Source organism: Emydura macquarii, unplaced genomic scaffold (assembly GCF_026122565.2).
Source record: "Emydura macquarii macquarii isolate MOO-44397 ecotype Brisbane River unplaced genomic scaffold, CSIRO-AGI_Emac_v2 contig_374, whole genome shotgun sequence".
NCBI lineage: Eukaryota > Metazoa > Chordata > Testudines > Chelidae > Emydura > Emydura macquarii.
Genome location: NW_027130511.1, coordinates 5,350,979 through 5,378,829, shown reverse-complemented (window position 1 = coordinate 5,378,829; position 27,851 = coordinate 5,350,979). Strand labels below are relative to the sequence as shown.

General features: G+C 48.5%; 1 protein-coding gene across 3 annotated transcripts in view; it reads left to right on the top strand.

Moving 5' to 3' along the window:
• Window positions 1-4,298, top strand: part of ADCK1 (aarF domain containing kinase 1) — a 117,455-nt gene extending 113,157 nt beyond the window's left edge. For all 3 annotated transcript variants that reach the window (XM_067532519.1, XM_067532501.1, XM_067532510.1), the window contains 2 exons: window positions 1,668-1,861; window positions 3,246-4,298. In XM_067532519.1, the coding sequence (XP_067388620.1) occupies window positions 1,668-1,861; window positions 3,246-3,417 (366 nt within the window). In that variant the 3' untranslated portion in view covers window positions 3,418-4,298. The remainder of the gene's footprint in view (window positions 1-1,667; window positions 1,862-3,245) is intronic.
• Window positions 4,299-27,851: the final 23,553 nt, after the last annotated feature.

The window sequence follows — 27,851 nt, the reverse complement described above, 5'->3', positions numbered from 1 at the left end:
CATGTGTGTGAGATGATCCATCACACTGCCCTAGATTCATTGGGCTTCTTGTTGAGTAGGACTGACAGCTCTAGCAAGAGCCAGGAGAGTGCGGGCAGGCAATGGAAAATCTCCTCCCCAACAGCTCAGCCATGCACCTCATTCCTGATGTGCAGCTCCCCCTGTGAGTCCAGTCCTGGGCTCCCACACATGCAGCTCTGCCAATGCACCTCTAACCTCCCCTGGCTGTCTCAGTCCAGGCCCAGCTTTATCAAGGAGGGAATATTCAGATGATCCCTGTGACTGGGTTGGTTTGTTTTTGGAGGGAGAGCCTATCTCTGGTGGCTCACAACTCCCCCAAAGAGTCTGGCTGGTGGTGATCACCAGGATTCATCACATGGCCTCTCTTTCCCAGGATGTTCCTCATGTAACTCTCAGGTTCAGTCTCCTCTTGGGCAGAGTGTTTGGGCTGGTGTCAGCGTATATGTTACAGTGCTTTCTCAGGGACACTTCTCTCATGCCAGGCTTTGGGCACAATCCATTTAGTACTAGAGCTGGGCAGGACACAGTTCTCCTGCACTGTGAAAAAAGATTCCAAGCTTTTTTTCCTGTTCTGCATTGAGACAGAGACATTTAGTGAAAAAAGCCCCCACAAAGAAGAACAGCCAATTGCCCAGTGGCTAAGGCACTCTCATGGGATGTGGGAAACCCAACTTCAAGTTCCTGCCCTTTCTGTCTTGGAGCCAGGACTGCAGCCCAGCCCTCTTACCTCCAAGGTGAGCGCTCTGAGCCCCATGCTCTTGGCTGTTCTCTGCCCAGAGAGTCCATCCCGGACGAGAGAATCCTTCTCAACTCAAGTTCAGTGGAAACTGGCTCTTTCCTGTGAAAAATTTCATTTTCGACCAATTGGTAATGTCCTACAATAAACAGGGCCATTGAAAAATTTGTGACCAGCAATATTCCGTACCCTGTTATTGCTTAGTCAGCAAACATAAACTCCTAGCTGGAGTAGAATGGTAAAATGCCTGGGCTGGGCAGCCATCTGACATGTTTGGAGGTGTGAGGAATCCCCCCCAGACACCCAGTTAAGTCCCGCTTAGTGCCTGCGGCACTCTCCAACTGCAGTCAGTGTTTCCAGCGTCCCACTGCTGAGGGTCAGCTCAGGCTGAAGGCAGCAGGGGCCATGATGAGCTATTACAGAGGCCCGGGTGTTCCTGACACCTAGGGCCCAAGAGGAGAGACCATTCTGCCTCTGACTCTGAAAGGCTCTTGGGGAAGTCTCCGTATCACACTGTGGCTCGGGGGTGGGGGCAGGGAATAGAGCACTGAGAGCTTTGCAGAGACAACTCCTCTGGCTGATCCAGGGGCCGCAGCCAGCTTCAGGCTGGGAAGTCAGTTGAAGGCAGCAAATGAGAATGAATTGCAAAGTCGGTGAGGACAGACTCAGTCCAGGCTGTCGTGGGTGAGCTTGGCTCCTCACCTGCTCTGTTTGCTCTGCCCCAATTGCCTGTGCAGACAGGCCTCTGCAGAGAGGCAGCAGGAGGAGGCTGGCGCCCGTTAGCTTCTGGAACACAGACACAATCTGCTCAGCAGTCGCTGAATGTAGGAATGCAGGAATGCAGACTCCCAGGGCTCTGTTAACCATTCTCTCCTCTCTCCCCACACCTCTGTGCTCTGACGGTGCTCAGGACGTGGAGATCCGGACCAATGCTGCTGCTTACCTACCTCAGATCAACCAGCTCCTCAACAATGTCCCACGCCAGATGCTGCTGCTGCTGAAGACCAATGATTTGCTAAGGGGGATTGAGTCAGCCCTACACACGCGGGCCAGTGCCAGTTCCTTCCTCAACATGTCTCGCTGCTGCATTAGAGCCGTCTCCACGTGAGTCCCTATGTCTCTGAGACAGGCGCCCTGACCCCCACTGGGCATCCTTCTGCCTCTTGTCCCCTAGTGAGATTCTGCAGAGATGGCAGCTCTGGAACTTCTAAAACTGCCCCGGCTGACAGGAACCTTTCCCCTCATTTGCATGTCTGTCAAGGTCTCTCTCTCTCTCCCCCCCCCCTCCGTTTTCTTTCTCAGTCTGGTCTTCTTTCTCCCCCAACTCATCCCCCACCAGAGTTTCCACAGGGAAGGAGCTTTCAGCAGGAACTTGGAGCCAGACAGACCTGGGAATAGGGAGGGAGTTGGAAACATTGGGGATTTTGTGTTCAATTTTTGATTCTGGGGATCAAAATCCCACCCGGATGTCATTAATGTCACCACTAGAAGTGGCTGATGGAAAAAGAATCTAAATTCACAGCTGCCTGTCTAAGCAGCATGGCCTCGTGATTAGGGGTGCAGCGCCTGGGTTCTATCCCTGGTTCTGACATCGACTTGCTCTTTGATTGGGGGCTGGTCACCTCATTTCCCTGCGCCTCAGTTTCCTCAGCTGCACAATAAGAATAACAGTTATGTCTCTGCCTCACGAGGGAGTTGTGAGGCTCCATTAACTTGTGTTTCTGGAGAGGGGCACAGTACTAAATTTACAAGAGCAGGAGAGTACGGACCGCCCCATTCTATTCCTGGCCCTACCACTGGCCTATTGTGTGACTTAGGGCAAATTGCTTAACTTCTCAGTGCCCCACGTTCCTCAGGACTTTTGAAGCACATTGAGAGCCTTAGGCGACAGGTTCTGGAGCAATGGTGTTAGCTGTGATGGTTCTCTATGGGACCAGTTGAATTTTGTTTTGTTTGGGGATCTGATTGCATAAACACAAACCATGTGGTGAGTGCTTATCATTAACTATTGTTATTGATGATGATAATAATAATGGCTAGCCCTCTGCAACTTCAGACACTCTGACTAATGAATAATGATTCTGGGAGGGAGGAAGGGAGGTGCTATGGCCCCACTATCCAGATGGGTAGATTGAGGCACAGAACAGGGAAGGCCAAGGCCGTAGAGCAAGTCAGCACCAGCTGTGGAAACAGAACCCCGGAGTTCCTAACTCCTGATCTCAATCTCCTTGCACTCACGCAGCCTTTCTCCTCTCTCCCATTTTTACTGGGAGGTACAGTTCCCCTCTTGGGGAACATTTAACCCAGGAAACTCTGACCTGCCAGCCAGCTGGGATCCCTCAGAGTTGGGGATACACTAAGACTGGGATAATGGCTGATGATTGGCACCTGAAGGGGAGGCCTCCTGGTATTCAAGATCTAAGATGGGCTACCCTGCTGCTGGACTAAGTCCTGGGGGATTAATGCAACTGTTTCTCTCCCTTGCCAGGTATCAGAGGAGCAAGTCCGATTCCCTGTACAGAAAGGCCCAGATCTCTCTCTTAGAAGCCCTGAGCCTGTGGCAGATCAACTTGTATGAACTCTTCCTGTGGCTGAAGGGGTCCCAGCTGGGGAACTGGGTCATTGCTTTCCTGAGCCGGATGCACCATTCTCCATACTGACAGGAACTGGTGGGAGAAGCCTGGGCAATTACTGCTCGCTCTGTTCTCTGCAGCACACTTGCCTTCCTGATCATTTCTGTCTGTACTCCACAAAAGATGTCAAGACTCTTTTCTTGTAACACGTGGTGCCGGCCTTGGCTGTCAGGGCATAAGCTTCTCTATAGCAGTGAGGGAGGTAAGAGCAGGGGCTCTGGGAGTCAGAACTCCTGGGTTCTATTCTAGCAGTGAGAGAGATGGGAGTATGATCTAGTGGGCAGGGCGGGGGCCTGGGAGTCTCTCTTTTCCCAGCTCTGGGAAGTATCATGAAAACATCCTATAGACTTGAATAGGAAATGAGAACCTTTTTCTAGACCATCCCCCTTCCCCTTTGTTTTAAACTATCCTATAGCATTGAAGAGAAATGCATCCCCACCTTCAAATTCTCTTGGATAATTCAAACCCTCTTGAGAGGAAATCATTCATTATAAAATTCAATAGTTTGTACAGAATTCTAATTGTTTAATTCCTGTTAAATCTACAGGATTTTCTTTAAGGGGAGTGTGATCTACTGGTTATACCAGGAGACTGTGAGCCAGGACTTTGGGGTACTATTCCCAGCTCTGAGAGAGAATGGGAACTAATGGTGAGAGCAAGGGCCTGGGAGCCAGTGTTTCTGGATTCTGTTCCCAGCTCTGCCATGGAGTCAACTGTGTCATTTTGGGCAAGTGCTTTCCTTCCTCAGTTTCCCCATATGTAATATGGAGGTGATGTTACTAATCCTCCTCTGAAATCCTCAGGGAGAAGGTGCTGTGGAGTCTTACCTGAAAACTCACATCTTGTTGTGATGATGTATTTGTACTGTACTGTCGCACAGGAAAATAAAGTAGGGGTGTCATATTAGAGTCCTGTCGTGGGAGGAGAGAAGTGCATTGCTGCCCATCCCTTTTCCCACAGCCCCATTCTTTGTTCTTCCTTTCCCTGGGTGTGACATGTCATTCTGTGCTTTTAGTCCCTTACAAGCCAAATCCACCACTGCTCAGGTCTCTCCACCACCTCCTCCTGTCTGATGGACGTGGTCAAGCTCAAGGTCAGCTGCTGCTGATTCAGCCATGTGTGTCGATGGCGGAGATGGAACCTGCGCTGTTCTGCCTGGATGACCCATCACGCTTGCCCCACACATTCATGCAGAGCTAGCCCCCCTTGTCACGAGCATGGAGACGGCACTGCTGTAGCATTAACCATAGAGCAATTCCTCTCAGAACTGCTTGTGACATCGTGCAGCTCCTGGCTCAAACGGAAACCTGCCCCTTGCTCAGTGTGTGGGCCTGCTCACTAAGCACACAACTCAGGCAGAGGCCGTGGAACCCTGGGGCACAGGCTCTCCTCCCACATTCCTGCTCCCTGTGGAGCTTCCTGCAAACAGCAGTGATGGACAGAGGCTCAGTGTGGTCATATTTGTGGGATCCTCACCCCACTGTCAGGGTAGGCTGAAGAGGTGATGCTGGGAAACAAACTACATGTGGGGTCATGGGAAGGAAGGGGCTTCTCAGTTCCCTTCAGGCCTCCCTACGGACCATCTCCACCAGAGGCGACTCTCCCGCTGGGTACAAAGGAGCTGTTTGAGCAGCCTGCACTATCAACAGGTTTGACTGAGTGAGGCTCTTGTCAGCACGTGAGAGCAAGGACTGGGGAGGGGCTGCTTGTGAAAGAGAATGACTTCCTGGTTGCCATGTGTCTGAAAGCCCATCCATGACGCAGGCTTGTTTCCATGTGAGGGAATGTGTGTATGACTGCTGGTGAGTGTCGGCCTGTGACACAGTGCATGTGGACCTCGGTCACTGTGGGCAAGGGAGAGAACATATGCAAGTCGGAAACATGCCCAGTGTGTGGTGTGAATGTGTCCGTGATTCTGAAAGTATCTCTGAATGTCAGAGTGGGCCTGTGCATGTGCTGGCTGGTTACTACAAAGAAGAGTGTTAGCTGTGGTGTCTGGTAGGTTACTTTGCAAACGCTGAAATGAATTCGTGTATCTATCTTAGGGATGTGTGTGCCTGTCTGTCTCTTTCTTCCATGGTGTGTTTCCTACCACCTGCAATATCAACCTCAACCCATCCCTCACACCCTGGCCAACCCCCCTGCCTCTTCTCATTGGCTTGTCAGCTGGTAACCAAGGGTAGCTGGCTCAACTCTCTGCCTCCCTCCTGTGATAATGGGAGGAGCAGGAACAAGAAGCTGAGCTCTCCGTACCACAGTAAGGAGAACCACTTAGAGCAAGAAGCCCTGCCAAACCTTTCCCCAGAATTCTAGCCCAGTTCAGAGACGCACCCAACCTAAATCTCTGAATCATCTCAGTTGCACTGCCACTTGAATTCTCCTGCAGATCCTGGGATCATTTTAATGATGGGAGCCTGAGTCAACAAGGAGCTATGGAAGCCCTTGGGGATCGATCCTGCAGCCCTTACATGAGAGAGCCTTGCTCATGCAAATAGTTTCATGGAAGTCCATGCAATTACTTATGTGATTAAAGCTTGTTGGATAGACCAGCTGGGTTCTGAAGAAATAGTTGTGGGCCTGTCCTACTCTCTTCCCTTGCAAGGAGCTGAAAATCATAGTGATGTCCAGTGAAACCTGTGCTAATGGTTGCCTATTGAATGCCCTACCCTAGCAGCTCCTGCAGCATCCTTCACACTAACCCTTTTAAACACACCCATCACAGTAACGTGTAGGCTCCGCCTGCGAGGGACAGGTCATCTTCATTCTCCCAATTTTTCAGAGGACGAACAGTTTCTGCAATGTGGTGTGACTTCCCCAAAGGCAGGCTGGCATTTATGGTGGAAGATGGGACGACACCCCTCCCCTCCATGCTCTATTTATACCCAATCTTATGCCTTTACCACCCCAGCATCCATCCTCTCAGCTGCTAATGGCAGGCCTAAGGCACCCCCCTGCAATAAATGCCAAAGAGAACCAGCAGCCTTTAGGTGTTGTTACTGACAGCTTGGAACAAGGAAAGAGCCAGTTCTGCTTCGCAGAGCTTTGTCAATTGGCCACCCATCACTTGAACAGGGAGAATATCTGCTTTTTTAGCCAGGGCAGGGCCTGAGCACCCTAGTTTTCATTCAGTTCTTATCCTCCTCCAAGTTCAGGAGAGTTTTGCCAGAGGAGGGACTGGATCAAAAGCTCAGAGGCCAGCCCTGTGACGTTCCTCTGCTATCTGTGTCTCTATATAAAGCTCTCACCGCTGAACATGCAAAAAGGGTTTTCAAAGTTGCCTCTTTCTTGTTGTCCCGATTTGTGGCTATTGAATGGTGACAGCTCTGCCTCCCTTTTCTGTGGTCTGGAATGATCTCTTCTCCCTGAAAAAACATTCCCATCTAGAAGCCTCCTTGCAGTTTGGAAAATGAGCATTTTCCCTCCTGGGTTAAATCTCAGGGGAACTGAAATTTCTCTTTGATCTTTAGTTCCTTGTTTCTGCCCTAGCTCCCTCTGCTGGCTCTATGGCAGCACAACACGAACCAGAGCCAGAGGCACTGTGTTCACATGGCCAGGATCCTGCGTGCCACAGGGAGTAACCTATGCCTGGAAGTGGACTCCAGAGCCCAGTGCTACTTTATGGAGGTGCTTATGAAGGCGTTGAAGTTCAATCCGGAGCCCAGACAGGAGCAGCACAGCTTCGATGCCTCACCTCCTATAATATTAAATGCTGCTGTGTATTTCTATAGGACCTACCTCCCATCCTAATAATTATCAAAGCTCTTTACAAACTGCATGCTGTAGAGACAGGGATAATTTAATCCACACTGAAATCCAGCCACCTCTGGGTTGGAGTGAGGCAGCTGTTTAACAACTCCACAACACAGCCTGACAGTACAGGACATGAGGTGAAACAGAATCCCGTGTCCAGCTGAAATAGCACAGAGCAACCAGGAAGGAAGAAAAACAGTTACTAAGAGAGCATTTAGCCAGGTTTTAACCAATTGCTCCATGTAACACAACTGCCCTGGCACCATGCTGGGAGGTAGTGGAGTCAGTGCTCATTCAGCCCTCATCACCACATTGGTCCACCCCCAGAATCAAATCAATAATCACCCAGTATCACCAACCCTCCCCCCATCTTGCTGAACCCTCATCATCAGCTGAGCCCCATCATCAAATCAATTCAACCCCCTCCAGCATCATCATCTCACCCCTCTCCCACCAACAGCCCTTGTCATCAAATCATTTCACGACTTCCCCTAAGCAATAGTCCTCCCCCTTCCCATCTGTTGGAAGGGCTCTTCTGCTGTACCTGCACCTTCTCCAGCTCTGGAAGGAGCAGCGGGCAGGGCTCCAGGAGGTAAGTGGGAGACAGGTTCTGATCTGGGCCAAAGCGGAGAGGCTGGGAAGAGGATGGTAGGCACCTCCCTCCCTCCTCGGTGCCTTGCTGCAGCTAGGTAGCAGGGACTGTGTATGGCTGCTGCAAACCTGAAAGGGGCTCTTCCCTGGCTCAGCTCACCAGCTGGGGACTGACCTAGGGACACCAAGTGCGGTCACACCTGCCCAGCCCTAGGACCAGTTGTTGGCCGGGTGAATGTTTGCATGGAGCGATGTAGGGAAGCCAGCTGTCTCCATCTCAAAAGGCAATATCATCATGCACACAAATGGCACAGTGAAGCGCATGAATGGAGCAAAGATGCAGGGGCGAGCCATGCTCTGTATTGATGGGATGACTTTGCCCTGCAGGACATACCACACTGGTGGCAGCCCTGCGAGTCAGGAGCCACAACTGCAAGCTGTGGTAAATGCTGTGCCCAGCCCTCTGAGCCACCCAGACATACTGGGGGGTGCCAAATCTGAGTGTCTGTCCTGGGCAAATCTATGTCTAAGGGGGGGTGGGGAGGGGTTCCAGAGCCTGCAGCATCCTGACCTACCCCAGAGTGGTGATGGGAAGTAAGAGCAGGCAGAGGCCAGGGACTAAGAGCAGTTACACCTGGCAACGCCCCCAGCCGCCAGTACAGGACTGTGAGTATGGACGATAGCTTGGCTTTAGATAACGTAAACGGAGCAGCAGAGCCACACCAAAGAGCCCAGCACTCCCGTGACTCCCGCAGGCGTAGCCTCAGGGCACTACTGCTTTAGGAGCACAGAGGCATTTCTCCAGCATGCTGCCTTTCTGCAAGCTCTGAGATGTACTGTCAGCACCCTTCAGGCAATGCTTGCAAATGTATCCCAAGCCTGGCATAGTCCTGCAGGAAGGCGACAGCCAGCCCCGTGCCTTAAAGAAGTGACAACATCTCTTTCAGAGCTGGATGTTGGTGCTTCAGAACAGTTCAGAAGGGGGTTTTGTCATGGGGCATTGCCTTCCAGCACACCACCTTGTGGCCCTGCCGGTTCACTGCACTCAGCATCCCCCCTCCAGTCACTTACTCCAACTAGATTGGTTCAAAACGGGTGCTCTCATCATGGCACCTGACCTGTTGTGTCTTTCTGTAATAAGTAACGTGCTTTGTTAGTTGTCTCATTCACCCCCATCCTGGTCCACAGAAGAGGCCTACTCAGCTGTCTTGTCTCTGTTCAGGGTCCACCGTCCCCTTCCTAGAACTGGGCTGTACTTCAAATGGTCACTTTCTTGAAACAGGAGTCCCTGGCCAGCCTTCCTGGAAAAAGCTGTACTTCGATTAATTTCATTTGATGACCACTAGTTCTTGTGTTATGAGAAGGAGTAAGTAACACTTCCTTATTTACTTTCTCCCCATCAATCATGATTTTATAGACCTCTATCATATCCCCCCTTAGTCGTCTCTTTTCCAAGCTGAAAAGTCCCAGTCTTATTAATCTCTCCTCATAAGGAAACTTTTCCATACCCCTAATCATTTTAATTGCCCTTTTCTGCACCTTTCCCAATTCCGATATGTCTTTTTTGAGATGGGGCAACCGGATCTGCATGCAGTATTCAAGATGTGGGTGTACCATGGATTTATAAAGAGTCAAAATGATATTTTCTGTCTTATTTATCCCTTTCCTAATGAGTCTCAACATTCTGTTAGCTTTTTTGACTGCTGCCGCATTCTGATTGGATGTTTTCAGAGAACTATCCACAATGCCTCCAAGATCTTTTTCTTGAGTAGTAAAAGCTAATTCAGACCCCGTCATTTTATATGTATAGTTGGGATTGTGTTTTCCAATGTGCATTATTTTGCATTTATCAACATCCTATTGTGCAAAATAGAAAGGAGCATAACCTCTGGCCAGTCACGTGTAAAAGGCAGGTCAAAAAAAGCATTTGAAGAGCAACTAGCTAAGGAGACAAAAAATTAACAGCAGAATTTTTAAAAAAGTATATCAGAAGCCAAACCTGCCAGTCAGTGGGGTTGCTGGATGATGGAGGAACTAAAGGAGCACTCCAGGAAGACAAGACCATGGCGGAGAAGCTGAATGAATTCTTTACATCAGTCTTCACTGCAGAGGACGTGGAGATGATCCTCACATATTCTTTTTAGGTGACAAATCAGAGGAACTGTCGCAGACTGAGGTGTCAATAGAGGAAGTTTTGGAACAAATTGATAAATTTAACAGTAATAAATCACCAGGAGCAAATCTTCACCCAACAGTTCTGAAGGAATTCAGATATGAAGTTGCAGAACTACTAACTGTGGTATGTGTCCTATGGCTTAAATCTATCTCTGAACCAAATGCCTGGAGGGTAGCTAATGTAACACTGATTTTTTTAAAAAGGCTTCAGAGGCGATCCTGGCAATTATAGGCCAGTAAGCCTAACTTCACTATCAGGCAAATTGGTTGAAACTAGACTCACAGAGGAGCATGATATGTTGGAGAAGAGACAACCCAGTTTTTGTAAATGGAAATTTTGCCTCACCAATATATTAGGATGTGGACAAGGGTGATCTAGTGGCTATAGTGTACTTGGCCTTTAGAAAGCCTTTGACAAGGTCCCACACCAAAGGCTCTTAAGCAAAGTAAGCAGTCCTGGGATGAGAGGGAAGGTCCTCTCATGGATCAGTAATTGGTTAAACAATAGGAAACAAAGGGTATGAATGGTCAGTTTTCAGAATGGAGAGAGGTAAATAGCGGGGTCCCCTAAGGATCTGTACTGGGACCGATGGTGTTCAATATATTTATAAATGATCTGGAAAAGGGGGTGAACAGTGAGGTGGCAAAATTTGCAGATGATACAAAATTATTCAAGATAGTTAAGACCAAAGCTGACTGTGAAGAGTTACAAAGGGATCTCACAAAACTATGTGACAAAATGACAGATAAAATTCAAGGTAAATACAAGGTAATGCACATTGGAAAACAGCGAGAGTTCTTTAGCACTTTAAAGACTAACAACTCTCGTTGTTTTTGCTGTATACAGACTAACACAGCTACCCCTCTGGAACATTGGAAAACATAACCCCAACTATACGTACAAAATTATGGGAGCTAAATTAGCTGTTACCACTCAAGACAGAGAACTTGGAGTCGTGTTCCTTGAAAATATCCATTCAATGTACAGCTGCAGTCAAAAAAGCAAACAGAACGTTAGGAACCATTAGGAAAGGCATAGATAATAAAACAGAAAATGTTCTAATGCCACTATATAAATCCATGGTGTGCCCACACTTTGAATACTGCATGCAGTTTTGGTTACCCCATCTCATAAAAGATATATTAGAATTGGAAAAGGTGCAGAGGAGGGCAACGAAAAAGATTAGGGGTATAGAACAACTTCCATATGAGGAGAGATTAAAAAGACAGGGATTGTTGATCTTGGAAAAGAGATGACTAAGAGGGGATATGATAGAGGTCTATAAAATCATAAATGGTATGGAGAAAGTGAATAGGGAAGTGTTATTTACCCCTTCTCATAACATGCAAACTAGGGATCACCCAATGAAATTAACAGGCAGCAGGTTTAAAACAAACAAAAGAAAATAGTTCTTCACACAGCGCACAGTCAACTTGTGGACTTTGTTGCCATGGAAAGTTGTGAAGGCCAAAAGTATAACAGGGTTTAAAAAAAGAATTAAATAAGTTCATGGAGGCTAGATCTATGAATGGCTATTAGCCAAGATGGTCAGGGATGCAACCCCATGCTCTGGGTTTCCCTAAACCTCCAACTGCCAGAAGCTGGGACTGGATGGCAGTGGATGGATCACTTGAAATTATCTTGTTTTGTTTATTCCCTCTGAAGCACCTGGCACTGGTCACTGTCAGAGACAGGATACTGGGCTAGATGGACCATAGGCCTGATCCAGTATGGCCATTCGTATGAGAACCGACCACTTGTCTCACACAAGTAATTGAGCAGATAAGAAAATCAGTCATCAGTGACTGCATCTGGACTCAAAGGCACGAGCTAGACACCGTCATTTCACTGCCATTCCCCTGAGCTACCTCAGTGACTATTGGGAAACAATTCAATGGTGATGATTTACAGGACATCTTGCCTTCTGTACTCCTTTGTATGCAGCGTGCTGCAGCCCATCCACATGAATTGTCTTGCATTGTGCTGGATAAAGTAAACCTGAAAGGGCCAAATGCTTTTTGCTCCGTCTAATCCCTAATCCTTTTGCATTAGCCGCTCAAGGTGGTAATTACCATTCTGCCCCTGTCCGCGGTGAGGAGAATTATCTTTGGCTGATTTGCTGCAATGTTGTACTGTCCAAACCAATAATAACTTTATTGACATTCCAAACATGAAGCAAAATCTATTTGAAAAGCAGCACGAAGACTCGCAGGCTCGACGCTTTGGCTCATATTAATTTTCCAACAGGGGGCCATGGGGAGGGAGAGGCAGGGCAGCGCTGGAAAAGAACAACCCTTCCGAGGAGTAAATACCAAACAGCCAGCGTGCCGCTAAATTGATTTACACATGTTAAAACATTTCCGCCTCTGGATTTATCTGCCTGCTCTTTGTCTGGCTATGAAAGAGGCAAACCTAGATATTGTATCAGACAAGCCGACAGCCCTGGGACCATGAAAAGGTTTGCCCTCGTAGCTAATGTGCCTTGTGACCATAGCTGTGGCTTTGCGTGTTATTTTCTGAGGCTCTTCGCCACTCAGGAATTTCAAAGCCTCTGTGCTGTGTTTTCCTGGAGCTTTCATGTGGCTGCTCTCCCGTCCCCACTCCTGTGTGAGTATGCGTAGGTCTTTCAATTTTTTTAACCAGTCAGCAGCAGCTGCCACTCCACTCAGAATGATGAGCTGTCAAATACAGAGTGACCTGGTTACACAATCTAGAGGAGCGGTGAAGAATAACCATGTCTGACTCGGCTTCCCAGCTCCTGTGAAACAAAAAAATCTTCCAGGACTGAGGTAATCCTGGTGCTGCTGGGATGCACAGTTCATCTGCCAGGCCATGTATAATCAAGGTCAAGGAGACTGCCTTTCTCCAGCTTGCTCTTCGTGTGTGTGTGTGTGTGTGTTTGTGTTAGTGGTAAGGTGTGCATAGGATAATGATAACCCACTTGCATGCAGTGTGTCCGCTATCAGTGCTGGGCTCGTCTCTTGAGCTGCTCTCTTTAGTGGAAGGTGACTAAGTGGGTCATATGCAGATGTACAAGTAGGCGTGAGACATACTCTGCATGGTTGTTTGTCACAACTTGTTGTGTTGGGCTCCTCCGAGCTGTGCGCCCATCTCATCAGATTCCACTTCACTGAGGCAAGCGTTGCATTCCAAGGTAGAATCCCACACAAGGCACTTCATTTAAATAGATAGCTCTTAACAGCGCCCCCTACAGGGCATCATTCATACCACTCTCTCCTTACTTTAAACACCGGGGAAGATACATGGGGGATCTCTTGACATTGTTCCAGTCTGTGAAGTACTTACCACACCTATGGCCATGTACAAATTAATAATACATTTCTGTTTTCCTTGCAGAGAGAAGTCTTTCATATGATGCATGCTTTACACTTAAAGGTACTATGCCCCAAATAAACATGTTCTGCCTGTGAAAACAACCATACTTGGCCCTTTCCAAGCACCATACAACTATTATTGAATAAAATCTCACTACTCCCCCACTGCAAAGTGTCACTGTCACCATTTTACAGATAGGAAAACTGAAGCACAGAGAGGTTACGGTCCAGCTCTTCAAAGGTAGTTAAACATTAACTCTTTTTGGGATATAGGCACCTAACTACCTGTGAGAATCTAGTTTGAAGTGACTTGTCCAAGGGTATCCAGTGAGTTAAAGCCCTGGTTAGAGACCTAGGTTGTTCCTGGTTTCCAGTCCCATGCTGCTCATCTTCCCAAACTTGCCCTCACTTATGACAATGTTTGCACTCAGATACAAAGCTGCTTTACTGTGCAGGGCTCATCTCTGTTTGGAATGCAGCTCTGGGCCGCTGTTTATAGTCTGTCTTCCATTGAGTTCATTTGCAGAACTAGGATTGTCGGCCTAGGTATCCTGACCATATACAGTCTGGGTAACTACTGCTGCACCTTTATTTGGATATAATACTCGCTTTCACTTCCGCTCCTAAATCCTTGTGTCACATGCTGGGTTGGAACAGGTACTGCATTCCATCCCAGAGCTGACTGCCTGTTTCTCTAGTGGGTGAGAGATCCTGCTATATGCACACTAGCCTTGTCATTTACACTCTTGCTGCTTTATGCTGCTCTGCCTGTGTAAATGAGGTTTTACCACAGGAGTAAATTATATTTATATGCCATATAAGGCCTTTTTACAGTGCCAGAGTGGTGTTAAATGGCCTCAGTATAATGAGAATCAGGCCCAGTAGAGAATGGGCTCTGGGATTCTGTGGCCGAAGGTGTTCTGTAAATGTCACATCATGAACCGCAGCTGGTGAGAGAGCTTTCTTCTCATCGGTACCTGGCCACAAAGTAGCAACTAATTCTCTTAGATCTGGGCCTTGCCACAGTGAACCAAGCTTCTGTTCCCTTTAGGGATCATTGCAAAACACTCCACTTCGGGCTACACTTGAAGGCTACTTGGAAGTTGCAGCTAGTGCAAATTATGATTGCTCACTTACTTAACCATGCTTCGCCCACTGAATGTATGACCCCTCTTCTCCAGACAGCATTGATTTCCAGTTAGAGGCCAGGTGCAATTCAAGGCAATGGTTTCAAATGATAACATCCTTATGGGTTGGCTTCTGTGTGTCTTGGAGGTTGTTTCTCCTTGTGTTCTTCTCTGGCCATTCAGATAATCTAAGACACCTGGGCTGAGAGTACTTAACAACCTTTGTCTGAACTAACTTCCCTCCTAAACTGGTCTGCGAGAACCCATATTAGACAAGCTTTGCAGGAGGCCCTGCTGGTCTGCTATCTACTCAGGCTACAGACACAGTGTAGCATGGGAAGGGTTTTTATTTGTGCAGTCTAGGGAGTGATTCAGTCTTTTTAATGGCAATGGACCTGAGTCTCCACAAGATCAGTCTCTTCATCTGTCGCCTTCTTTAAAGATGTCCCTATCTCAGAGATGTGCACAGCAGCAACATGGGCATCAGTCCACATGTTCAGAGAACACTATATGATCACTGGGCACTCTGCTTCTGATGCCATCTTTGGCTCCATAATGTCATCTGTGACTGACTTGACTCCAAAGTCCCACCCTACAGAAGGGATACTGCTCGGGAGTCACCTACAGTGGAGCACCCATAGGGACACTACTGGAAGAAGAAGAAGAAGTTACTCACCTTGTGCAGTAACGATGGTTCTTTGAGATGTGTCCCCCTATGGGTGCTTGTAGCACGGCGCTGTGGCCTTCTGTGAAGCCTGAGCCTGAGGAAGGATTGCGATGCCCCTGCTGGATGGATCTGGGACCTGCGGGCCTCAGACCCCAGGAGCAGAGGGGCGGGGCCAAGACAGGAAGGGGAATTATAAAAGGCCAGCCTAGCAGCTTAGTCAGGGAGAAGGTGCTGCCAGAGAAGGATGCTTCTTCCCTGAAGCTGTGGTTTGAGCCTGACCCAGGCCCTGTAGCTGGGCAGCGTGAACCCTCCACTGACCGGAGCCTCAAGGGCCTGCCAGGGCTACCAGGTCCTAGCAACTGGGAAGAGCTACCGGAGGCTGCTGACTGGGAAGGACCCCCCAAGACCAGGCATGACCTAGAGGAGCTACCCGTCGCTTGGGACTCCTACTAGCACCTATCCTGGGGACTCTGAGGAAGACCGTGGCTCTAGGTACCCAGGTTCAGGGCAGAAGGAAGTAGTCCAGGGGCAGCCGACTACAGCCTGGCTAAGCTTGCACTGGCACCAGTATCAGTGTGTTGTGGCTTGAGCCCCATTGACCCAGTGGCAGAACCCTCAGCCACGGGTAGGGCCCTGGGCTGGGAGGCGGTCGAGTCAGGTGGGCCTGTGTCTCCCTCTCCCCTTTCCTAGCCACCCCTGGGAGTGTTTGTCTCCTCTGGGCCCACAGGTGCAGAGGATACAAAGTGTTGGTTTAAACAGCCCGAGGCTGGAGACTACCAGACTAAGGGCCCGACAGACTCCTTTGCCAGCCCCGCCCCGGCTGGGGGGACCCAGGTGCAGGATTGAGCCGCGACTGAACCTGCTAACTTTCCTCTTGTAGTAAGGAGGTGTGGCCTTCCACAGAGCCTGGGCCTGAGGAAGGGCCGCGACGCCCCTGCTGGACGGATCTGCCAACCTACAGTGCTCCACAACCCACCCTCCTCCCCTGTACTTGGAAGTTCTGATTTATGACTCTGTGATAGAGAAGGAACTGAGGATGGTTAGCCCATGTGTGCTGACTAGCCTCGTGGCGCAGCATGAGGGGAGACCGTGAATGTGTGGGCCCCACGGACACTGCTACCGAAGTTCTCTGATCAGCAGTGCAGGGACGCAGACATACCTATAGTGGAGCTCCCATCGGGACACACTCTCCAAGAACCATTGTTACTGCACAAGGTGAGTAACTTCTCCTCCTCTATACCAAGGCAGTGTATAAGGGCCCTGACGTGGCCATAAATTACACTCACGCTAACTTTAAGGCCCCATTATACTGCCAGAGCAGCATAACGTGGCAAAAGAGAATCGGGCCCAATGTGGTAGGGCAGATTTATTTGTGAAACACATTTTAAATGTTGCTTGTTTATGTGCCTGGAGTTTCAAGCTCAACATCAACTTAAAGAAAGAAATGGGTTTACTGGGAGGGTGGCTACCCATCGGAGCTGTCTGCTGCAAGGCACTCAGCCCCAGGAAGCCGTGAGCCTCCTGTCAGCTGACTCCTTAATAGTGCCTCTAACTTTAATAAAATGAAGATGGAAGAGATTGCTAAAGGTGGCTAATAAATAAAGCGAAGCGCAAGGAGCCTCATAATATAATATTGCTCTTAAAGGAAATATGAAAAATAGTAATCATGGCCATTGTTATTACTATCTTGTCCTTCAATGTGCCTAAACTATCCATCACGCTGATAAGGCTGAAAGAAATACCCAGCGTTTAGCAATACAAGATGCATATTTCACAGTGCGGTCGGTCACAGCAAGTGTGTGGCTGTCTTTTCTGCATCTGTTCTGTGGAGGAACCCCTTTCACTTTGCTGCCTCCTATGGGTGTCAGATAAATCAACAGAATTGAAGCAGAAAGATCCCACTGGCGTTGCCACCCTCACTGGAAAATCCGTAGGGAAATTGTCATTCCTCATCAGCACAAATGGAATCCTGAGTAGGACAGTAACAAGGCAACATGGGCTGGGAATTTTAGTTAGTGTATCCACATATCTAAAATACACTGCAGTCAGCCATATGGGCCTGTTGAGGGGGGTAGTAGCCTGTTTTAGTTGAGCTTTGAGTGAGGGAAGTCCATTGAAAGCATCTTGTCATGGCTAGCTTTGCACAAGGTGTTAACGCTCAGTATTACAGTCGTAGAATTTTACTCTGAAGAAATTGTATGTTGCTTAACTTACTATTTTTCAATTCTGTTCTCAGATGAGCATTATTAAGTACAGAGTAATATGAATTAGGGACTGGCAAGATGATTTTAGGTCATCCACTCTAAGCCTCTGCTTTGTAGCTTTGTTCCCCACAGTGTATTCTCCTGGCCTATGCCCAGTCCAGTTTACATGATTCATGCAAAGGGACTTGCACCACTTTCGTGACGAGACTATTCCACTGACCCACTGTTAGGAAGAATATTCCTGGTGTTCAGCCTGCAGTCAGCTTTGTTCAGTTTCCTCTCATTGCTACTAATAAGAGCTCCTGGCAAACTTTCCATCCACCCCCCAGGCTTCCCAGTTCCTCTTCCTCTGATGAAGTCAACTAGACATCAGACAGAGAGTCAGGAATTTCTAAATTCTAATCTGGGCCTGCCACCAACAATTGGTATGGCCTTGGGCAAGTCCCTCAACCTCAATTCCTCAGTTTCACAGTCTATAAAAGGTGGATAATTTTTTATCATAGCGACCTACCCTGGATGTTGTGAGAGTTTATTATTATATGTGTGCAAAGCAGATGGAAGATCACAGTTGCTGAGTATTATTGTTGGCATTTACCCCCCTTCAAACAGTTAAGAGGTTACAGAATCTGAAATGCAAGCATCCAGTGAAATATTGTTAAACATGAGACATAAATCACACTCAAGCACTGGAATGCTGAGTGAAAGCTGCCACTCGGGTTTTAACTCAGTCTCATTATGCAGGCACTGTAGCAAGACTGGTCTTCTGCCCAAAGACCTCACAACACTAGGTCATGTTATATGTCCCAGATGGTTCCTTACAAATAAATTGTACAGCAGCTGCAGAGGCTGCTAAACAAAGACTGCAGCATGGTTCTCTGCATCTCTGACAGATCAGCCTCCACAGTCTAAATCACCATGGCATATACAGCTGCCCAGATACCTCGCCATTAGGGGGCAGTCTAAGGAGGAGTAGGGGTACTTACTGGGAGGTGAAGTGGACTGGTGTTGGTCTGTCACATTGGTAAAATAAATATTTTCTTAGTGACCCAGGGCAAACTCCTGCATTGTGTTGTCTCATCACTGCACAATGCTATGGCAATGACATTGTGTCAAGCCCAAGTAATTTTGAAGAATGCTTTGTGTGTCCCTGTTCACCCCATCCCACCCCTGAAGGGGTTAAGGTGGCCCAGAAGAGGCCAATTTAACCTTTCCAGTTGCACTTGGTGACAGGCCCAGGGAAGTATAAATTACTAATTACTGATGTGGCCCAGCTGGAGAGAAGCTGGGTAAGGAATATAAAGAGGCGAAATGTATAGCACCAAAGGGTGGTAAGGGGAGAGTTGACAATCACTTACTGGGAGGGGTGGGAAAAGCCCTGGGAGTCTAGCCCTGGAAGAAGGGTCAATCCCACAGGAACTATGAAGAAAAAAAGCCTGAGTGTAAGAGGAAGCCCAGGAAAACAGCAGCAAGGAGGGAGACTGCAGATCTTGGCTGGTGGCTGGCTATAGGGTCCCTGGGTTGGAAGCCAGTGTAGCAGGAGGGCCTGGGTTCCCCTACCAACCACTGGGAAGTGGCGCAGGACTGTTGGAGGCACCATGCAGACAGCTGCTCTGGTGAGACTTTCATATCTTGGAAGGGGAGATCATATAGTGACCTAGCTGAAGAGCTGAGTTGCAAAGAGGAGGAACTGTGAATTATGGGAAGATAGAGCACCACAGTGGTGGTGGCTGTCAGCAGGGAGTGGCCATCAGCTGGGAATGCCATATGGGAAGAAAGCTACTATGCCACACCTGGTCAGCAGGTGGCACTTTTGCGGTGAGTGGAAACCCACAATAATCTCCTCAAAATTTAGACCATCCTCATCTCAGTCCAAATCCCGGAGAGACAAGCATCCACATCACAAAAATCATCAGCGCTACTGGCATAAAATGGTCCTCCTCTGGCTGTCTCAGCAGAAAGGTCAAGGACTGAGTGGGCAAGGGAGAATGAACTCTCCACTCCTATCTAGAAGAAGCTCCTTCTAGGGAGAGCCAAGGTGCATTGGTTATTCAAAGGCATAGATAACCCAGCTGCTTTCTGGCTCCCAAATTTGTGCACTAGTGCAGGGTAGTGTGTGCGTGCCTCTGTGTGAATTTTGCGATGCTGCTGCACAAACGGTCCTTGCATTGTGTGTGTCCATAGGACAGATGTCTGTCCATCTCCAGGGCTGTGTCTCTGTAACCCTTTACCAGCAGGAAACATTCACAAAAAATGAAAAGAATGACAAAGTTTGGGAATATTCCAGAAAAACTGGGCCAGGATGTCCCCCCCATAATCCTCAACATCCCCCCCCTCTCCACTGCCATGAACTGTTGTAGGAAACTGAGGCAAATGTTTCCTCTCTAGACCTGATTGGTGCTTTGGCAAGCAGCTCTGAGAACAATAGATGATTGTTAGGGACTTTGGGGTTTTTTTATCAAGAAAAGATGATAAATCAACCTGCTCTGGAGTGGAGCAAAGGTGTCCCATGTGGGACAACAGAAAATGTCAGCTGCTGAGCCACTCATCAATTGAACAAATATGGACAACTGTACAAGGCCCTATGCTGATGGCTAATGAGCACTATCCATTCCCACTGGTCTGGCTCCATTTGGATAAGGTGAATGGTCATCTGGCAGCTGAGAACTTCCAACTTATTCCATGAAACTTTCCCCCGTGCCACCAGTCATTTGGCCCCCCCATCCTACCTGGCTCCCCACGACCACCGAGCCTGTCCTCCTCAGATGGTGACAGTGAACTGCAGAGACAATTACCACGCAGCCAAGTTAAATTAGCATTGTTGAGCGTGCTCGCTTTCTCTTACACACACTGAAGCACTTACCTGAAATTAGCAGTGGTCGGCGCTTTGTAGAGGTGAATACGATTATGATTATGAATTGCACTTCTTGTTTGTCTTTTCAGTGCCGAAATCCTGTCAGCGAGGAGAAGCGATAATAACATGCTATTAAGTTCTTTCTGGATAATGTAATTCAGGAGGCAGTTTGGTCATTTATGCCTATGTAAAGCTTAGAATAATTTTTCAGTGTCATTATCTTCTATTTCAAAGAGCCCATTCCAAATATCAGTATACAGACCCTTCCTCCCCACCATCTCACACTTGCTTTTATATGTTTCTCCCACCTTTTATTCTTGTAGGCTCTGAATTTTCAGGGATTTTATTTTTGTTTTCAGTCGTTTACTACAAATACACACTCAAACAGCCCCTCTTCCTCTCTCTTTCCCTTTAGAGTGAATTTAGAGACTTACTAATATTTATTTAGCATCTATACAATTGAGACCAGCTCCTCACAGATTCTGAGCGCCTGGGAAATGGCTGCCTGTGATAGCAGATGTGGTCACTTCAAGTCTTCATGCTGGTAGAGTGCAGTACGTTCTTTCAAATCCAACCGAGAATGGCCATGCCTGTGATCCTGTGCTATTTAACAGCAGGCATATTTCCGCCAGTGCCCTTTGGTAAATATCTGAATACACTGCAGAGTATTTTGTGATGTTCCTGTTCTGTTTATCAGGAGCAGAACTGCTGCAAGGGCTCAGGGGGCCAGTGGGTTAATAGTCACTGCTCAGTTCTGGAAAGTGGGAGTCAAATCCACAGAGATCACATGTGCAATGAATTTAGTTGCTTCAGCCTAGCCCCCAGGGAACATTTATCCATATTGCCAAATTACCATGAAATTCAACTCAGGCTGTGCTTTGTCAGGCCCAGACTGGAAAAGCAGGCAGTGCTGCAGATGAGGACTGAGGTGTGTCGGCAGAGCTGTGTGGGGGCTCAGGCCTGGAACAGCACAGAGAGTTTCAGGTCCGAGATGGGGAGCATCAGTAGAGTTGTGCAGGGAGCTTTCATGGTGCCTGTCTGCTTTATAATTGATTGTAGCCAGCACTACTGGGTCCTCGACTTCATGTGCCCCAAACATACCCATAGCAGGTAAGAAGGTTTCTCCTCTTACATGGAGATAGCAGGCTTCTGGAAGCCTTGACCAACCTTCTGACCCTACAGTGCATCTGACTGATCCGTGCATATGGGTGAGTTTCACACTCCCTCCAGGGTCAAATAAAATCCAATCTCTCTTCCTACACTGGAGTCTTGTCCGGAGCCCTTGCTGGGCAACTCAACTGACCTTCCCAAAACCCAGAGCAGGATCAAGTCTCATAGTCTGGCAGTGGAGAGAGACTTTGGCCAGGTTGGGCACAGGCTGGCCATGCACAAGGAGCTGAGCAACTTCAGATGAGGAATGGTAGAACCACTCCTGGCTACAAGCCTCACCTATGACCATCTCAAGAATGCAGCTTGCGTAGGAAATATCGAGGTCCTTCTCAGAGGTGCCTTCAGATTCTGGGGCTGCTAACTGCAGAGAATGTGCCCCTCTGCCCGTGCCCCCCTGCCCATGCCCCATGTCGGATCCAGGAGTTGTTCCCATGTATGGTGGCCTGGAAACAGCCCTCATTTTTCCAGATTCAAGGCTTGTTTCAGCTCCATAGAAGACTTCCTTGGACCAACATGTCTCTACTTCTCTCCACCTCCGATGGAAACTGGTTCAGTGTCTTGAGTGCTGCCTGAAGGCTCTAGGGTTCTCCCTCCCCTTCCTTTCACTGCCTAATCTGCACATGGGGTGCTCATTCTCCAGGATTGTGCCAGGCTGTCCCAGAGCCACTTCATGAAGCTTCATGCTGAAATAGCTCAGATCTATAGTGCCACACAGCTCTTTGTGAGAGGTGCAGGCTGCGATGTGCCGTCTTGAGAGCATATGCCTCTGACTGACAAATAGTAGTTGTGGCCACAGTTGTCCTTTGATGATACATCCCCAGACCTGCGCAGGTGTGTAGCGGTTCCTTCTCAGGCTTGTGTGCCTAGGCACCACTGCCTCCCATTGGTCTTCAGGAATACTTAATCCTTATTCTGACCTCTCCCAGCTTGCCCTCTATTGGGCTACTGTTAACTGGCTAATTTCTCAGAGGCATCGCAGTAGAAGTGAGTCTTGAAAGAGGACAGGGTAGTGGCCTTGCAGTCTCGCTCAGGGCATACGTACAGACTGGCATGGATAGCGACCCAGGCATATTTGCAAGTCAAAGGGCAGATGGGTTCCCTCTTTTGAAAAAGCTTCTGCTTCAGCCCAGCTGAGTGGGTCCTTTGTTCTCAGAACCAAAGGTCCAGACCTTGACTCTCTGGCAGGCAAAACCCCTGCATGTGTGGCTGAGTGGTATGTGGTCATGGATCACTATAATACTCCCCTCTCAGGAGCAGAACCAGAAGAGGCATGTGTGGCTCAGTCGCCATGCATTAGCAGCAGCAGCTACCCTGTTCCGGATGGGCTCTTCCTCCATCTCTCTGGGCACTGCCTCTCCACATGAGTTATATGCTGAGCTTGATGCATCATTATGTTCTTTGCTCATGCTTTTGTCGAGTGGGTGCTTCAGTGTATGCAGTTAATGGATATTTTCGCCCTGAAATAGCCCCCAGGAAAGAAACACAGAGGCTCCTTAACAGATGCAACTTCAACACCAGCCTACACTACAGGCATGAAAACAGACAGATGTCTCTGAGTGAATGCAGCAAAAATTACCATCCAGAACTGGGTCTGGAAAACAATCAGGCTCCTCTTCTGCATGCATAGGACACAACTGAAGAGGAGACTTTTATTTCATTAAGTTAATTGGCAACAGTTTCTGAATTGTCAGATGTGGCCTTAACTTTGCCTCTGGGTCCTGGAAAACGCTCTCTGCCATGTTTAAAAATATAAAAGCAAAGGCATAAAATTCCTTCTGTTTCCTCATGATGCCTCTGTCGTTGCTTTGGAGTTGATGGAAAGGGAAATGTTCTTCCTTTCACCCCTTGTTTTTCCCAGGGAGGAAAGCGGCATTTCCTCCCGCTGAGTAGAGAAAAGTTGTAGGATGCAAATAAAATTCCAGTAGCGTACCCTGGGTGCTGGCCTGGTGACGGGGGGGGGGGGGAGCGGCGTGTGCTGGGACTTCCTTGGAGGAGCTGCCATCCGCTGTTGCAGGCAGCCAGCGGCTGCCAGGTTTTGACATCTCCAGCAGCTGTGCAGACCCCAGCACAGGCCTGCCGACGGCCGAGGACTCCCACTGCAGGGGAAGCAAACGTCTTCCTGGCCCCTCCACCCCCACACTGGGCACAAGGAGGGAGCCGCAGGGGCCAGGCGGCCTGGGAGCATCTGTCTCTGTCACTCCTGCTCCCCGCTGAGGGGAGAGTGGGAAACGGGCCCATAGATCCCGCCCCCCTGTGGGGCGCTGCAGCTGCTGCCACCACTGACTGAGGGAGTGGTGCAGATGTAAGTATTGGCCCCTGGGCGCTGGAGACCCATCGTATGCCACTGTACATTTCAAACGCACTCTGTGTTGTGGAAGGAGCTGACAGCTTCTAAAGAAGATGACTGGGATTCAAGTGCCAGCCAGATCAAAGGGAGGAGCCAGGATGTTAGCAAGCATGGTCTCATTTGCATAGAAGGTGTTGTATAATATGCACAGAGAGTGCAGACCCATTTGGATGTTAGTGCCTAGAAGGTGTAGGCTCATTAGCATAGTGGCATGGCCTCGCTATCCTAGCTGGAATGACATGATTGGCATACAGGGTGTGGCCTCTTTGGTCTTGAGGCTACAGCTTTATTTACATAGCAGATGTGGCTTTGTACACCTGGGTGATGCAGTCCTACCTGTACTGGGATGCAGCCCCCTTGCACAGGGCACAAAGGCTGTAGAGTGCACTGACTCACAGCTGATACCAGCTGTGGTAAGGTCGCGCCAGTAGGGCTCTCCCTGCTGAAGCTGCACACAGTGTCCAACTGAAACCTGCTACAAGGAAAAAAGGAATAGCAGGAAAACAGGATTGGACTTTCCAAGAGCCGTATCCTGTGCAACATCCATGGTTTAAATGAGCAAGGCCACTCTGCCCAGCTGCCCACTCCGAGTGCAGCTGGCCCGCCGAGCACAGCCCACCCCCATGGCTGCCCCCATCCCGCCTGACTACTCTCAGTGCACAGGCACGCTGCAAAGCCCAGTTCCTCCCCTTCCCGTACTGTGTGCAGCAGACCTTTTCAGGCCCATTTCACCTTGCATGCAGCTCCTCCCCCAGCCCCAATCCCTGTTCTTCCCACGTAGAGACAGCCTTCCCAGCCTGACTCCCTTCTCCCCCTTTGCCTGGGGCCAGGCCATCTGGCTCTGCTTCAGGCTCAGTGGGTCACAATGATGTAATTCCATAACGCTCTGCCATTCCCTAGTGCCTTTCATGCAAGGATCTGAAAGCCTTTAGCAAACAGGAAATGAGTTTAACCTCACCAATCCCTGGTAGTTAGGAAGAATTATTCTCCCCATTGTACAGATAGGGAAATTGAGGCCCAGAGCAGGATGAGGGCCTGTCTGGTAGTTCTTAACCTAAACTGGAGATTCAAAGTTACCAAGCTGCTCTTTCTGTGGTGTAGAAGGGGGTTATAATCTGTTTTAGGTCACACCTGAAATAAGATTACTGGGTCTCTATTGACAGCACAACTGAGAACTATCACACAGCATGGGACAGATAGCCAAACCTGGAATAGCAGGTGAGGACTGAGTGGCATCAGCTGAGTGGTGTGGGTAGCCTATCACTGGAATGGCAGTAATATTTGGTAAGAATGCAGAAGATCTATTACCCAGGGTTAAAGGAGAACCTCCAGAAACTATCAGTCCAGTAGCAAGAGTAATGCTGTCTGCCCCAGCCACTAGGGGGGTAACTATTACTGCTGCTCACATTCGGCCCACAATAGGAGAGTGTGCAAAATGTAGTTCACATGCAGGACTTTTCTTCCAGCTCTCTGCTGAGGGGTGGTTTTTTTTTGTTTTTTGTTTGGTTGATGTTTTAAAAACCTATTTCACAGCTAAAACAAATAAGTCCAACCTCACCCCCTACTCAGTGTGTCTTCAGCCTACCAAACTGCAGGAGCCAGAAAAACTTCCCAGTTTGCAGTTGCTAGAGGATTGTGTCAGTCCCCTGCATGTCGATGGGCCTTTTGGTTGAGGGGATTATCCATTCAGCACGTGAGACTGCAATCTTCAGAGGAACAGACTAGGAGGCGATGGCAGAGTTAATCTCACTGTTCAAGGACGGCCATTCTGGAGGGAGACAGTGGGCAAGAATCTAAGAAACAATGCTCCGTACAGAGGGGGAGGCAGGGGGGGAACCAAATGCAAACAAAGAGAAAAGTCAAGGACTCTCGCCTGCCTGTGAGAGACAAGAGGGGATCACTGCATGCGAGCAGCAAGGGACACATCCTTCACCATCCCCTTGATTTTCCTCATTGCTTTTCCACACGTTCCACACATAGCAGTTGACAGGGATCTGTCCCCCACAGGGCCACTTCAAGTTCTCTTCCTGGAAATATATGGCACTGTGTTCATAACCAGGACAAGTTGAGAGAGCAGTGTAGCAGTTAGTGCCTATGTATCACCACTGCCCTCTACTGGATGAAAACAGAACCGCTTGATCATGTGTCACATGCCCCACACTGCTAATAGATAATGGACATTCTCCTTTAGCTCAAGTGGTAGAGGGCACTATGCTTCTGAAATAGAATTTAAGCTCTCGCCTGCTTTATAAAGGTGGTGCTGAGTGACCACAGTGTGACATACAGAGATGGCTATCAACTCTTGCGTAGACACACTTAATTATGCCAAAGAATACAACCTGGGTTTTATCCCAGACCTATAGCATGCTGGGGCAGAGGGTTTCATGACTCTCTGTGTAACTTCAGCCTGGCGGGACATGTCTAATGAAACTGTTAGTTCTTTACCTTCATACTGAAACAACACGTTAATTTAAGTTTCCACTAACCTAAGGGACACTCCCACATAGCTCCTTATATTACAAGTGTTTTGAGACCTATGGATAAAAAGCACTGAAAGGTCTAAGTGTCAGTGCCTGAGATACAAAATAACCACTAGAGCAATAACAATGGCAATAAACATATGTCTGTCGTGTTATGGCAGGCATCAGTAGATGGCACTGTTTCAAATAATCTTCCAAGTTATTTTTCTTAGCATGCAAGCAAATGTTCAGTCTTGGGAAGACATGCTGTGTGTTGTTAGTCTGGGTTATGTAAGGTTCTGTGTAAAGGTGGTGGATGTTGGAGAGGGAGTTGTGTGAGCAGTAGGAGAGTTTGCTCTCTGCCTTGGTCTCTGAGTCAATTCTTGAGGCAGAATTGCTGGCCATTGGGCTGGAAAAATCCCTGAAAGAAGGTTTACCCTGCAGGCTGTTTGATCACCTCTGTTCCAGGACTGGTTTTATATGTGTAAATAAAACAAATTGCACTTAGAATAAACCCAGATGGCACAGCACTATTTCTCCTCCACTGGGAAGTTGGCTTGCAGGGCTCTGAATGTCTAACACAGAGGCATAGGGGCAACACTGGTATCAGAAAGGGACATTGATGTTGGAAGAAGGAACAATGTTAACTCTGACTATAATTTCAAAAACCCTACTTTAAACATAGGAGCTTCCAGAGTGGATCAGACCAGTGGCCCTTCTAGGTCAGTATTCAGTGTCTCACAAGGGACAGTACCAGTGCTTCACAGGATGGCACAAGAAACTCAATAGTGGACTTGCATTTAAGGGAAATTTCTTCCTGTCCCTCGACCTAAGCAGTGCTTGGCATAAGTCCTGAAACAGGTGTTTATGTCTCTTCTGATTTAAAGAAAAAAATCCTGTCTAATGGAACTGTGGCTGCTCTCATTCATATTTAGATAGTGCTTTACAAACACTGAATTATTGTCACAGAATGAACAGGGCCTTTATGAGGTTCTCAACCACAGGTCCCATTTGTGACTGGTTTTCCTTCCGGATCTAGGAAGGCCTGCTGGGAAATTGGATCTAAAGCACTTCCTACCACCAATGGGGGAGATACATCCTGGTGAGTGCAGAAGCTGGCTCAGGTATTTCTCCGGAGATGGGGGTTGTGGCCAGGGCTGACATGGCTCGCTATGGAGAGGGAGCTGGGAAGGGAGGCTGTGAGAGGGTTGGCTAGAGAAGTCTGAGAGGAAGGCCCAAATGGTGATAGGTGGAAGTAGTCCTGGTAATTGTGAAGTGAGGGAGTTTGGAGCTGAAAGTGGACAGCTGATCCATAGTTTAGCGTTCCAGTGTTGAGGCCTGGAGGGAAGGGAAGCCCAGAGCCTCCCTACGATGCTACCTAGTGGTGTGGTCATAACTCCTGTGACTGAGGAGTGGGGAACCTTGCTAGTCCCTGAGATAAGGGGCAAAGAACCATGTTGAGATCCCTGGAACCAAGGGATGAAGGAGTTTGGGAAACCCCTGCCATCTAGAAATAAAGGTTCTGTGGGAGCACCTGCAAGCAAAGAGCAAGGACTTGGCTCAAAGAAGGTAAAATGACTTGTTTTGGACTCTGCTGTGGGAAAACACCTGATTGGTTGGAGGAGCATATTGCCTAGACTGAGACATGGCCACACGCATCTGACAAAGTAAGCCCAACAATTATCTCCAACATTCCTCCAGTGACTTGGAGCAATGTCATTGCCCCGGCTCACAGATGGGGAAACCGAGGCACAGAATATTTACTTGACCTGTCACAAGGTCAC